Below are 15,551 nucleotides of genomic sequence, written 5' to 3'. Positions count from 1 at the left end.
CGGTAGTTACTGCGAGGCTGGACACACTGGTAGTTACTGTGAGGCTGGACACACCGGTAGTTACTGTGAGGCTGGACACACCGGTAGTTACTGTGAGGCTGGACACACCGGTAGTTACTGCGAGGCTGGGCACACTGGTAGTTACTGTGAGGCTGGACACACTGGTAGTTACTGTGAGGCTGGACACACCGGTAGTTACTGTGAGGCTGGACACACCGGTAGTTACTGCGAGGCTGGACACACCGGTAGTTACTGTGAGGCTGGACACACTGGTAGTTACTGCGAGGCTGGACACACTGGTAGTTACTGTGAGGCTGGACACACCGGTAGTTACTGTGAGGCTGGACACACTGGTAGTTACTGCGAGGCTGGAGACACTGGTAGTTACTGTGAGGCTGGGGACACCGGTAGTTACTGCGAGGCTGGACACACTGGTAGTTACTGTGAGGCTGGACACACCGGTAGTTACTGCGAGGCTGGACACACTGGTAGTTACTGTGAGGCTGGACACACTGGTAGTTACTGTGAGGCTGGACACACTGGTAGTTACTGCGAGGCTGGACACACTGGTAGCCTGCTGTTGTGGGTTACTACTAACCAATGTCTCACTAACCTTGCTGGTCTTGCGGTCAGCCCTTCGCTGGACCGTTGCTTGCGTCTCTGAATACTCTACTGGCACGAGATGTGACCAGACCACGGTGGGTGTGGACAACCAGCTCCATAAACAACCACCAATGGTGATAATGAAGGTTATTCACCCTGGGAAACTGGACCTTCGTAGAAAATGGTATGCGGGAGACTAGTTTGTGCGAATTGGCCGGAAAAGTGAGCAATTCAGAGACTCTTCCTCTGGGCAATTGTCTCACGAGACGGACCTCGGGGGTCCAAATTTGCATGCCAGTCGCCAGAAAAACGTGAGGTTATACAGACTAATGTGCTGACGTAAAAGGATTTTTTGTTTTGTTTCCTGTTGTATTATTAACCCGTGTTAAGCCGTCCCTATAATGGTCAGGGATGTATTCGCTGAGAGTTGTATCCCATTTATCGGTATATTTACACTACATGGATTTTTAGTTGTATTAAAATGAACGCCAGCTGATGTTCTTATCGTTTAGTGGTGAGATGATAGTTTCATGCTTAAAATATATTAGTTACTGCGAGGCTGGGGAGGGGGGGGGGACTAGTCACTCAGTCCTGTTTGCTGCCCCCCTTCCCTTCAACCTCCCCCCATATCTCCTCTCTCTCTCTCTCTCTCTGTCTCTCTCTCTCTCTCTCTGTCTCTCTCTCTCTCTCTCTCTCTCTCTCTCTCTCTCTCTCTCTCTCTCTCTCTCTCTCTCTCTCTCTCTCTCTCTCTCTCTCTCTCTCTCTCTCTCTCTCACACTCATTACATGTCTAGAGATATATCTTTATCTCACTTATATCTTTAATATCAATTAAATAAAAAATGTAATTGTCTACCATTGCCTTGTGGGTGGTGTTGGGTGGGAGGAGCTTAATGGTGTGAAATATTAACACACAAAATATTGACCCCATTTATGTTGAGAAAGTCTTGGTAAACTTTTGAAACTGAGAGGGAGAGAATAACTGTTTTATGTAACTATGGCCAAAGTAAGGATAGCAGGAAATTTGTGTTAATTTTATCAGAGATTAGTGAATAATGGTGTATGTTATTATAAAATAAAAAAATAATATTTAGCTGTGTAGCCAGCAGTCAGGGAGAAAAATTGTCAGGTTTTAATACTTTTGGTTACATTAATACGATGTATTAGTCTCAAACATGAAATAGGAATTTCGAAAACTATTTGAATATACCCTACAATTTTGCTTACTGAAACCCAAATTCTTCAGACCGTTTCAGAGTAGCGAGTTCAGCATATACTTTTGATATTTTTAACCAACAATTTATAATATAATAAAGTTATAACTTATTCTCTGTTTGGGACAAGGGTTCACTTGACAGTTTACAAGTAGACTATTATTGGAACCGTAATATGCTCTCAGACCATCATAAATATCTAGATAACTATCCTGGTGGTCTGAGGGGGGGGGGTATGTCTCGTAGGAAGGTTTTGGGGGGGGGGAGCGTCAGTCTCGTGAGTAGTGAAGGTATATACGTAGTTATGAAGCCCATGAATATAAAGGCAGAGGAATAACGTAAACTTTAGTAAAAATATAAAACAAATTAAGATGAGAAGAAAGATTAATCTAGAAATATAAACAAAGATAAGAGTAGGAGACTGGGGGCTCATCCCTAACTCCAACGTTATCTGAGCCAGAGTAGTGTAAACAGGGTATAGGATGTGGCAGGGTGCTTTGAAGCCACCCACACCCACTGCCACCCACACCTATCACCACCCGCATCCACATTCATCCGTGTCAATACACCCTCGCCCGCATCCATCCTTACCACAGTGGGCGGAGAGGTTCCCAAGTGGACAGATGTTAGCACCGGTGTCCCACAGGGATCACTTCTACAAGTGATTGTGTGTCTGGTACATGTAAATGATCTTCCCGAGGGGGATAGATGCCAACCTCTCGGTGTTTACTGATGACGCAAACATTATTACCAGTATTAATACCATGGATTAATACTTGAGTAATACTTGGTTAATACATGCTTGCCGGAACAACCGTGGACATCTTCAAGAGAAAACTAGATTGTTTCCTAAAAAAAGTTCAGGACCAACCGGATTGTGGTGGATATGTGGGCTTGCGGGCCGCTCCAAGCAACAGCCTGGTGGACCAAACTCTCACAAGTCAAGCCTGGCCTCGGGCCGGGCTTGGGGAGTAGAAGAACTCCCAGAACCCCATCAAGCAAGTATCAAGCAGGTATGGAACACTGCACGAAACGTGGATAGACTGAAATCATGATTCACCTTGATCCAGACATTAAACATGCCATAACTAGAAGATAGAAGAAAAAGAGGTGATATGATCACCACTTACAAAATACTAACAGGGATCGACCAAATTGACAAAGAGGAATTCCTGAAACCAGCAACTTTACGAACAAGAGGACATAGATTCAAGTTCTCCGTGGTGTAGTGGTAAGATGCTCGCCTGGCGTTCCGCGAGCGCTCTGTCCTGGGTTCGAATCCTGGCCGGGGAGCCTCTGTAGCGTACTTAACTGTAGCCTCTGTTTACCCAACAGTAAAATGGGTATCAGGTTGTTAAACGATTTGGCGGTTCGTATTCCGGTGAAGATTAGGATTAAGGATTTACCCGAAACACTATGCGTGCTGGTGACTGTATAAGAATGTAATGTATGTATGTAAGAACTAAGGAAACAAAAGTGCCGAAAAACCATTAGAAAGTTTTCATTTGCAAACAGGGTGGTAGACGGTTGGAAAAAGCTAAATGAGAGGCCATGAGTCCAAAACCGTCAATAGTTTCAAGCGTTATTCGACAAAGAGTACTGGGTGAGACGGGACACCACGAGCGTAGCTCTCATCCTGTAACTACACTTTGGTAATTACACAAACACACACACAAGTTCTATCGTGTTCTACGAGGAAAGGCTAAGGACGCTAAACTCCACGTCCATGGAAAACAAAAGAGTAAGGGGAGACATGATAACCATCTACAAAATTCTAAGGGGAATTGACAGGGTGGACAGAGACAAACTCTTTAGCACGGGTGGGACACGAACGAGAGGACACAGGTGGAAACTTAGTACCCAAATGAGCCACAGAGACATTAGAAAGAATTTTTTCAGTGTTAGAGTAGTTAACAAATGGAATGCATTAGGCAATGATATGGTGGAGGCTGACTCCATATACAGTTTCAAATGTAGATTTGATAGAGCCCAAAAGGATCAAAAATCTGTACACCAGTTGATGACAGTTGAGAGGCGGGACCAAAGAGCCAAAGCTCAACCCCCTCAAGCATAACTAGGTGAGTACACACACACACACTAGTAGTAGTAGTGTGTGCTAGTAGACATAATAGTGGAAAATAAATTGGTTAGAAAGGCGGGGTCCAAGAGCTAATAGCTCGATTCTGCAGGCACAAATACTAAATACAAATTGTAAATACACACTTACTTGTCAAAGCTCACACACAAATATGTTTCTGCACACTTCAATGATTATAATTTGATATCAAAGGCGTACTTAATTGGTAGTGACGTCATAAATTACTGAGCGGTAACGTCGTCCACTTCATTGACGTCACTAAACTGACGTCTGTCCCCCCTCTCACACCTGTGCTCTCACACCTGTCCCTTCATACCTGTCCTCACACATCTAACCCCACACACCTGTTTGCCTCTCTTCCTTTACGCACACCTATACCTGTAACATGCCACATCAATATATCCATAAGGTTTTAATTTACAATTTCCATTCCCGTGTCTTTTTCCATTTTTGTGTCATTGAAGACCTTATCCAGCTCTGTCGAGGTAGGATGCATGTCCAAGATACAGCAAACATTTCTTCTGGATCACGGCACTGAGGTGCTGGAACAGGAAACTGGCTGTTCTTGGGTCTCTCTTTCCTTAATGAGTTCCTCACCCCCCCACCTAACGATCGTCGTCGCCCCTAAATCAACACAATAACACCCACCTCCTTCAGGAAATTAAGTGCACACGTATCCCAAGTGCTCAGACTGCAAAGTGCCAGTAGCACAAGCACTCAGTATATTGTGGAGGAAGAACTTGGACAGGGGGGGAGATACCAGATGCACTTAAATCAGCAGACATAGCTCCTACACAAGGGAGGGAGCAAAGCATTGGCCCTTGTTGTACAAATTATAGACCAGTTGCACTAAGGTCCCACATAATAAAAGTATTTGAGAGTGATCAGGAGTCAGCAACAGCCTAGTGGACCAAACTCTCACAAGTCAAGCCTGGCCTCGGGCCGGGCTTGGGGAGTAGAAGAACTCCCAGAACCCCATCAAGCAGGTATTAAGCAAGTAAGCCCAGGGTCTTGGAGCCTATTGACACAAACCTATAACAATGTTCCAGGCTCTTATACTTATTAGTTTTCTCGGTCTCCCTAAAGGTGGCAGCCACCCCTCAACTCTACTGTACTGTAGATACATATCGGTAATGTAGATGCACATGTGCAGTCCCACACAATGTTCTTGAAGTGGATATCTCCAAGAAACATTTAGATAAGTTCCTACAAGAAGTGCCACACCAACTGGGTTGTGGTGGATATGTAGACCTGCGAGCCACTCCAAGCAACAGCCTGTTGGACTAGGTCATAACAAATCAAGCCTGACTCTAGGCTTGGCTCAGGGAGTAGAGCAACTCACAAAACCCTCTCCAGGTATGCTCCAGGTACAACATGTTTACCATCCCTCCATGGATGCAGGGTAACTCAATCTGATGTTTATGACTTTTTGTCAGGTCTGCACATTTGAGGTTCCCTTTGTGCTGGACATTTATCTGTAGCCAAACTTCTCTTAATGATGTCATAGTGGAATGCTTTATGTCTAGCAATCTTTCCCTCCGATTTATGACAGAGGAGACCGTGTCTGCCAAATTGGTCTACCGATGCATTTAGGGCTTGCATAGTGAGGAGGCATGATTTATCCTTGCCAGAAGCTGCCACCAGCTTTGCTGAAGCTATGTTCTCCACTATGGGATTATCCCATTTAGCCTGTTTGTAGTTGTTCAGAAAACTTGGTTGGGGTTTGAGCCTGTAAGAGTGTCCCACTGGCTGGCTTCTTCAGTGAATTTGGGATCATGAATCCCAGTGGAGTCTCTTAAGTACTTTGGTAGGATCTCACTAAGTTACTTGCAACATTGGTCGAGGATAAGAATGCAGGCAATGCTTTCTGTGTTGCCTTGCATACACCTATACAACCAAGAATAACTGGTGGTGTTGCTTGGTCCCATTGATCATCTTTCAGGGAGAGGTTGATAGTCAGTAAGCCATCTCTTTGTAGCAGTAGTTCCTTCAAAAGTCCAAATATCCAGCACCACCATCTTTCATCTTTAGGGCACAAAGGGATGCTCAGAAGAAGAAGGGTTTAATTATATCTGGGATCAGTCATAGCAGCCATTGTTGATAAACTTTGTGATCTCCAACAATAGTGTCTCAGCAACTGGGTTTATTTATCCTACCAAGAACTTTAAGAATTTCCTTTAGATCTCTGGTGGTGGGGGAAGGGGCATATATATTTGTTTAAAGAGTGAAAGAAATTTATAAGAACATAAGAATAAGGAAACTGCAGAAGACCTATTGGCCCGTACAAGGTGCTACTATTTATATCCACTTAAACTCATTCCTATACTGTATGTCAAACCTTCACTTGAAATAGTCCAACAACCCCACAAATGAGGAAGGTAGGTGTAGGAATATTAGTATACAAAATTATTCTTACCATAATACTGGTCTTGTGCATTCACAAGTCATGCTCGGAAACTAATTTTGCTGTTGCTGGCCACATGCCGCTTAGTGTGTTTGTATGTAGGCTTCAACTCTACACTCATTATTACATAGGAATTATTCTGTATTATAACTAATACAGGCGATGAGTCACAATAACGTGGCTAAAGTATGTTGACCAGACCACACACTAGAAGGTGAAGGGATGACGACGTTTCGGTCCGTCCTGGACCATTCTCAAGTCGATTGTGAATGGTCCAGGATGGACCGAAACGTCGTTGTCCCTTCACCTTCTAGTGTGTGGTCTGGTCAACTCTAATACATTTTCTAATACTGTATATAAATGGCTTTAATATTTATTACTATTTACAAAGCAGTAATAATACCAGTTTATATATTGATTGTTAAAACTATTTTTTACGCTTTATCAAGTACATGTAATGTAATAGTTTTATATCAATATCAAAGTAAATTGTATTATTTGTTGTTAACTTATTTGAGCTACAGAGTCATATATTGATAGCAAAAGTGTCATTTCTTAACCATCAATTTTCTACTGGCTGCCACATGGTAAAATGAAATATTATGAAAACAGCTCTCCATTCATTTCATACACAAAACATAATATTACAAGCCATGCAGCTTAAGGGGTTAACACAAACTGTGCAGGATTATGTTGTCATGGCAGAGGGAGTGATAACTGAATGATCATATCTTTTCACTCACTTGGATTGTATCCTATTTAAATGAATGTAGTTTATGAACTGATTACTTCATAGTATACCAGCACAGGTTAGCATAGACTATTGTAGACTTTTCTAACATGTTCTGTATTTATTTTAGCCTTATCTACAACAGTTGTCTTTGCCAACAGCTGTGGACAACCCAGAATACTTCCACATGTCCAATGACACTGCTGCTGCCATCACTAGTAATGCCAGCGGCTCAGTGACACCTTCCGGAGAGACCAAGCCGCCCGTGCCACCCCGCAAGACACCGCCCACACCATTACACCTCCAAATTGCCCACACAGACACTCAGGAGTTTGTTGATAAGGTGAGACTTGCTCATGCTTCTCTCCTAGAAACAACTTTCTTTCAGTTTGACACACCTGCCATTTATATAACTGGGATAAATTCCAGTTATTATTACAGTTTCTGCAGTGCTTGTCTGCAGGCATAATTACTTTATTATCTTGTTTGTTTGTTTATTGGGATAATTTTCCACTATGGTGTTTAGAGGAATATGTACCCCACATTTATTTGTTTGTAATATGCATCACATTACCTGAAAGATATTTAATTTTAGGTTGATGTAGTGATAATTGATTTTTTCTGTTGTACTTTGTAGCCTCACTTGTGCATATTTACTGTGTTTAATAATTTTCAAACATTTCTGTAACTCATCAGTGTCTATAGTTTCCATCTGTGCACTCTATCTCTGCTGTTCTAGCTTTGAACATTCCTTTTATTTCCAGTTACATTATATTTGCCTCTTCAGTTTATGATACTGTATCTGCAAAAGTCTTGTTTCTTCTGACCAGTTACACAACACTGCTTCCCCTTTCTGTCATTTCTCATTATGTTACCTGATACTTATTATTTTACTAATTATTTTAGTGTTGAGAATTGCAGTTACATCGGGGTTTGTGTTATCAGGTATTTGAGTTAATCTGCTTTATTTGACAGTCCATCATCATTGGTGATGGACTGTCAAATGTTCAGGTTCTAAATTATTATTTTATCCTTGGTTTGACTAGTATTCTGCCTGGGAGTGGGAGTACTGACTGGGTTCAGGTGTATGGATAGGCTGCGTAGAGTAAAGGAGAGGGGGTGGGGGGTGGATAGTAGTGGGGTGGAATTGGATTTTCTGGATAAGACGGAGAAAGAAATAAGAGGAGACTAGAAAAGTATCAACAGATATATACAGTACAGTATATGGAAGGCATTGGAGGGCCAGGTCCCTCCAGTGCCTTTGGTAATACTGGTTCAATAACAGGATTGTTGATTTGTGGAACCAATTACCGCGTAACATGGTGAAGGTGGGGTCCCTCGATTGTTTCAAGCATGGGTTGGACATGTATATGAGTGGTTATAAATAGGAGCTGCCTCGTATGAGCCAATAGTCCTTCTGCAGTTACCTTTGTTCTTATGTCCCAGTCACAAGTCAAACCTGGCCCTGGGCCGTGCTTGGGAGTAGAACTCCCAGAACCTTATCCAGGTACACTGGTATGGGGTAGTGAAGGTATGTGGGAAAATATGGGAAGTAGAAATATGTTGGATGGCTGGTAGTTTTGGTCTGGAGATGGTTCTGAAAGTTGAGCAATTCTGAAAATGAGCCCACCAGATTCTTGTGGGCTCATTTTGTGTTTGTGATTCTTGTGTTTGGTAGCCCAGCACAAGTCCAGAGGTGTGGTAGTTTTGTGGCTGCATCTGTCAGTGCACTGGGGAGCCACTGAGGCCTCCCAGAAAAGGGTATTTTATTCTATTTAATATTTGATTTTTGTGATGAAAGCAATGTTGATTTACTTGTTATTTCACTTGTTGCAGTGTAAGGATTAAGTTTGGTATTCATGATTAAACATGCACTGACATCTTAGCTTATAGTGAAGGTTGGATGTACACGGTAAGAAAGATATTTATAACTAACCACACATGAAGTATATATTATATGGTGTGTTTGGTAATTATGATCTATTCTATACTGTATATTTATATATGATGCATAATACAAAGACATTATTTTGCAGGTGTCACGATTTGATAACCTCTCGTACAATCGGGAATCTCCACAGGACTCTGAAAGCCCACGATGGTTTGTCAACGACAGCATCAGGCCCACTTGCAACAGCAGCAACAACAGCAACACGACCATGAGCAACGACAGTGACAGTGATTCAGACACCCCACCAGAAGTAAGATACAACCATTTGACTGATATTTTGGACCATTTGCTCACTTGTGAGGTTTTATATTAAATTTACAGCAATACTGTGCTGTACTTCTTTTGATGTTGTGGATACAAAATAAATAGCTGGAGGAAGTGGGTCACTAAACTAAAATTAACACAGCTAGAGATCTATACTTCAGATACAAAAATTTCTGATTTATACCATTTTTTCACTATGGCCACACAGTACGTACATCAATGTATTATCAATGTATAGTGTTTCAAAATAATGCTTTAATATTTTATTAAACCGTACTTTCAGTTGTTTAGATACATTTAAACATGTTATCTTAAAAAAGATAATTCCTGGGAGGGGCATCCTCCCGGAGCTGGCTGAGCCATATCCTAAGCTAAACCCTGCCCTGACATGGAAACCCCTTAGAGGCTTCAAGGCCAGAAGCAGTGGAGAAGGAATAGAGGAAGGAGGGGAACTGTACTCAAAGAAAAAAAGGTGTGGACAAAGCCAAGTTGGAGTTCACCAACACCTCCAATTACGGGTCCCTAAACACCTAATAGGCAGCTTCGGGGCATCGAATTGGGCACATAATATAGACTATTGTAACTTAGGAAAATGAACACGCGAATCAGTTGCTGCCTGGTAAGTCCTACCCTCATCAGGAAGGTCTGAAAGGAGTCACATGGGACATCAAACCTCACATGACTAAGAGTCAAAGGTGTCAATGATCCAACAGACAGCATGGCAGAGGCAGAAGGAATGATTGTTGCCTAGTGACATGGACGGTGACCAATGTATCAAACTCACACGAAGTGAGAGCAGGCTTAGGAAGAATATCCATAAAACCACTGAACCTGCAGGGTATTTCCAGAACCTGAAGACTTCAGTAAACCAAGCAGGACACCCAGGCACTATGCCAGACCTAAAAGTAAACTGACACAGCTTGGTTCTCGCAGCTGTGAAGGCCAACCTCGGCACACCAGAAACATTGAGGGGTGCACCACCAAGTGCAACCCACTAACCAATCTCGCACCCAACCCAGGTTAAGACAGGAGAACCACAAGACACCTGACTTAGCCTGGGCGAGAGCCACCACAAGCGAGGTGGACCCTTAAGGGAGTGACTCCTGAACACTCCAGAGAAGATAAGTCTGGCAGGACAAGGACAGCGCTAGGGGCTAGGATAGACAGTGCTAGGAAGGAAACCCTGGGCACATGGAGCTCCAGGCAGTCCAGCAGTCATTTGTTTTGACTCGCTGATTTTCTGGTATTCTTTCCTGGTGAGGTTGTGAAAACAAATATCATTGCTCTCTGTGCCTCTGAGGGAGGGCAGCCCATCCTCCTGTTTTGGTAGTACTAGTACTGCATTTATAGTAACAATGAGGACCATAGTACCTTTGCCCGAAACGCTGTGCGTATTAGTGGCTTTAGGCATAGTGTGTACTAGCTCTTTCTAAAAATCCAACATTATATTTGTAACTTAATTTGAATGTATGTACTTTTACCTGAATGTACATTATCTTATCTAATCTACATATACCGACATACAACACGATTAGAAAGTAGAAATTGGTACTATTGAATTTGGACAAAACAAAAAAGATTTTGTATTTATGTTGCAAAGACACACTAAACTAACCTAACCTTCCTAGGCCTAATACACACTATCTGAGACCTAATACAGTACAGTGGCCCCTCTGTTTACAAATTTAATTCGTTCCCAGAGATGGTTCGTAACCCAAAAATTTGCAACCCGAAACAAATTTTCCCATAAGAAATAATGTAAATTGAATTACTGTAATCCGTTCCACACTCCCAAAAATATTAACTTCAAAATACATTTCATACCTAATTCACATAAATATTTAGTAGCATAGTATAGTATGTACAAGTTAATGGTTACCTTTATTGACGACTCTTGTTGGCATATGGAAGACGATGAGGAGGAGGGGAGGAGAGGTGTTAGTGTTTGGATGGGAAGTTCCCTTCCATTATAACATCAGGCACTGATGACTTCTCTTGAGTACACTATTTCCTACATTTTGCCTGCATACCACTAGGACCTGGTTGTGGCTCACTGCTTGGTTTCTTACTAAAAACCTTACCATAGAGACTTGTTTTTCCCTACGTTGTAACATTTGTCTGTAGTGAGGCATCACAGTGTCATTAAAAAGGTTAAGGCAACGGCTTACTACAGCTTGCTCTGGGTGAGTCGTTTCAACAAAAATTTCTATTTCTTCCCATAGTCTACACCACTTCTTAATTTTTGAGGAAGGGACATTCTGTACTGCCTCCTCCTTCCCTGAAGAAATTTCCTCAGCTGCCTCTTGTTGCCACTCATTGTGAAGGGCTAGGATTTCTTCAGTGGTCAGTTCTTCGCTGTGTTCCTCCACCAATTCACAACACACAACACTCATAACTCTCACAACACTGTGAATGCCACTTCTTTTTCTAAATTTCTCAAACCATCCCCTTGCTTGCATTAAACACTTTCGTTTCTGCATCACTCATTCCAAGGGTTTTCTTTATAAGATCTTCATGCAATAGCATTGCTTTTTCACAAATGTTGGCCTCTGAAACGCTATCACCTGTTAACTCCTTATTGTGTATCCAAATTAATAACAACTTTTCAACATCCTCCAGTGTTTGTGTTCTTTGTTTCATGATTGTTGATACAGTGCATCTTTTGCCACGTTAGCACTCATAATGTCTTTTTCATAGCAATTACAGTGCATATCGTTGACATAGATTTGTTGTACGACCTAGCTAGTTCAACAACCTGTGTACCATTTTCAAGTTTATAAATGATCTATTGCTTTTGTTCTATGGTCATCCTCTCATGTGTTTTCTTAGGGTTGAACTTTACCACTAATTTTTTTGTGACCCATGGCATGATATGTAATAATTACTTTTATGTTCAAAACCCTAAAAAGTTGAAGAACAATGAAATTCTTTACAAAGAATTCAAACTCGATCGTCACTAAGTGGGAGGCACTGGTAAACCAGGCTGTTGGACACGGCTGCTTGCAGCCTGATGTATGAATCACAGACTGGTTGATCAGGTATCTGTTGGAGGTACTTATTGAGTTCTCTCTTGAACACTGTGAGGGGTCAGCCAGTTATGCCCCTTATGTGTTGTAGAAGCGTGTTGAACAGTCTTGGGCCTCTGATGTTGATAGAGTTCTCTCTCTCTCAGGGAAGAGATACTGGCTACAGGGTACTGGGAAGCCAGGGCACCACAAGCATAGCTCTCATCCTGTTACTACACTGAGGTTATTACACAAAACCCCCAAACCCAACAACCAAACTATAGTTCCACCATCCATATTCCCACACCTCACTCATTCTCTTTCTAACTTTGTATGTCCATATGTATTAAATGTATGTATAAAGGGAGGAGTTACAATGTTTGCTTTTAAGAATATTAATATAAATTGTATTATCCAGTATCTGGCATAGCAACTGGGTATCTTGCACTTGATTGCCTTCAATCAAAACATGTTTAGCTTTTTATTTTTCATCCAAATTACTGTATAATCTACATTCATTGTTGTATTCAATCATAAGAAGAATAATGAAAACTGTAAAAAATATTATTGGTCCCTACAAGACAACTCTTATGTCCAACAAGTCCAATTCATATGTTTGGCTAACTTATGTGTGAAACAATTAAGTGACCCGACGTATATTCTAATACCTGGTAACATGTTCAATAAATCTATAACAATACTGTATTTCTAAGCCATCATACACCCAGGTCCTTTCTCACTGTAAGCTTATTTAGTTTAAAAATAAAATTATTATAAACTTTTTGAGAAAAAACACAATAATTTTCTAACATAAGGCAATTATGAGGAGAAAGCATTAAGCCGATATGACTTTATACATAATTCTCTGATTATGCTCAGACTTGATGCCAAGCCTCCTATTTATGATCCAAGATTCATGTGTGATCTAATTTTTGTTGTTCACTCCTTTAATGAATTTCAATTTTTAATATAATAAATAGTTAATCAAAAACAGTTCCTATTTTAACATTACTAGCTCTGTACTAAAACACGTCATTCTGTTTCTCACAAAGTGTGCTATAAGGTACTTAGGTACTGAATAATACCAAGTACTGTACAGTACCAAGTACTGTACTGTACAATACTTGGGAAAATCACTGTTTCATAAACTTGTATGTCTCACTGTTTTGTAAATGTGTATGTCACATTGTCCTGTAAACGTGTATATCTCACGTTTATTGTTGTGCTTGCAGGTTCCTCCACGACCTGAAGCTTCCATGCGACCCTTTTCCACTTCTCCTTCACTTAATGGCACGGCTGGGAGAGCCAGACCTCGGTATTTTGGTGAATATATTTACACCAAGAACGATATGGTGAGTTATGATGCAAGATCTTCAGTACAGCATCTTGAGCCATATTCCTGAAATTGTATTTCATCCTCGATTGCTTTCATTATCCATATTTATTTTGTTTGTATCATAGATCTTTATTATAAGGCCTAGACCTAAAACAAGATGACTAGTTGTTGAGAATGAGAAATGTGAAAAAATGCATATTGTGAAGGACACAATAATGGAACTAAATTATTGGAACGCATATCAAAACCCTAAAAATGCACTCCCTAGAAAGATGAGAGGTATCATAAATTACATACATCGAAGATACTGGAAGTAAATTCGATGGGAAATACCCCAAATTCACGCAGACCAAAATAACTACATACTGGAGCGAAATATATGGTAGGGAATGTAGAACAGATTCTATGAAGAGTAGAGGTGCCATAGATGCAATCAGAGAACACTGCATGAATATCATTGGTATATGGGAGCCGGTCGGCCGAGCGGACAGCACGCTGGACTGTGATCCTGTGGTCCCGGGTTCGATCCCGGGCGCCAGCGAGAAACAATGGGCAGAGTTTCTTTCACCCTATGCCCCTGTTACCTAGCAGTAAATAGGTACCTGGGTGTTAGTCAGCTGTCACAGGCTGCTTCCTGGGGATGGAGGCCTGGTCGAGGACCGGTCCGTGGGGAAAATAAAGCCCCAAAATCATCTCGAGATAACCTCAAGATGGTTATTCAGTACCCTCCCAACAAACATAAGAAATGTTGTCTGAATAAAAGTGGACATGTTCAAGAAACAATTAGAAAATTTCCTGAAAAGAAGTGCCAGACCAACTAGGTTGTACTAGTTATGTGAGCCTGAAGGGCACTCCCAAGTACCAGCCTTTAGGACCAGGTTATCACAAGTCAAACCTGGACTTGGGCTGGACTTTGAGGGTAGAACAACTGCCATAGTCCACTACACGTATGCTCCAGTATATTGTAAAGAATAAATGCAGATTGCATGTTTTGGGAGTGGACGTTAGAGTGTACATAGGTACAACACAGCTAGTAATTTACAAGTTCATTGTAGTGAGTGCAGTGGATAATAGATCATTCTCACAGTTAGAAAAAAGATTGATTCATTTCATTTCATTATATGATGATGCTGTACAGGAAGATTTGAGGATATCTTGCATTTGATCCACATCATTTGCAATTAAGCAGACGATGAGTCTCAATAATGTGGCTTAAAATATGATGACTAAACCACACACCAGATGACGAAGAAACGACGATGTTTCGGTCCGTCCTGGACCATTATCAAGACATGTTTTCCATTAATTTTATTTTTTAATTTTTTGAAAAGTATTAGCATAAAGCACAAGTAAAAAATTTACAAAAGCCACAGCCTATTGTGCATATCAGCATGAGGATTAATATACTAGTTTGCAAATTTAGGTCTTAAATGAATTCATATTGAGTTTAGTTTTAGTTAATTTATTATGCACCCCATACCCATCTTGTGGGCATTAGTGGAAAGGGTTACAGAGGCACATAATGGGCTCAGGGACTGAACCCCACAATTCATTTAGCTAAGCAAGTTACAATCTTGATGAGCTAGTTACAAAATTCACTGCACATCGTCACATCAACAATGGGTTTGAGACTGAGCACAAGTATGGTTTCTAAATTAAAAAGTGTTTCATATACAGATTTATATTCATCATGTCAAGTGTGCTTTATTAATGTGATAATATTATATTATCACTTCCAGGACCTAATGACCATAGCTTAGTCAGTTTGGTTTATGTATTCTTTCATAGGTACCACAGACATGTGTAGATTGAAAACAGCTACAATGATGGAACTTTCTAATCTAAAAATGTCTTCACGTTCATTGTACAAAAATGGATATCTTGTTCTATGCATGTATAATTATTTATGGAGTGTATATGACTACTGAGGTAGATATAAAAACTGTA

General features: G+C 41.0%; 1 protein-coding gene across 1 annotated transcript in view; it reads left to right on the top strand.

Annotated features, from left to right (window-relative positions):
- The window catches only part of LOC138359175 (pleckstrin homology-like domain family B member 1), a 98,516-nt gene that overhangs the window by 64,443 nt on the left and 18,522 nt on the right, over positions 1–15,551 (top strand). Inside the window, exons 4-6 of the mRNA XM_069318115.1 lie at positions 7,210–7,391; positions 9,085–9,249; positions 13,501–13,620. Of these exons, the coding sequence (XP_069174216.1) occupies positions 7,210–7,391; positions 9,085–9,249; positions 13,501–13,620 (467 nt within the window). The remainder of the gene's footprint in view (positions 1–7,209; positions 7,392–9,084; positions 9,250–13,500; positions 13,621–15,551) is intronic.

Source organism: Procambarus clarkii, chromosome 89, assembly GCF_040958095.1.
Source record: "Procambarus clarkii isolate CNS0578487 chromosome 89, FALCON_Pclarkii_2.0, whole genome shotgun sequence".
Taxonomy (NCBI): Eukaryota; Metazoa; Arthropoda; class Malacostraca; order Decapoda; family Cambaridae; genus Procambarus; species Procambarus clarkii.
Note: the sequence above shows the minus strand (reverse complement) of the source record. Positions and strands in the feature narration are given on the sequence as shown.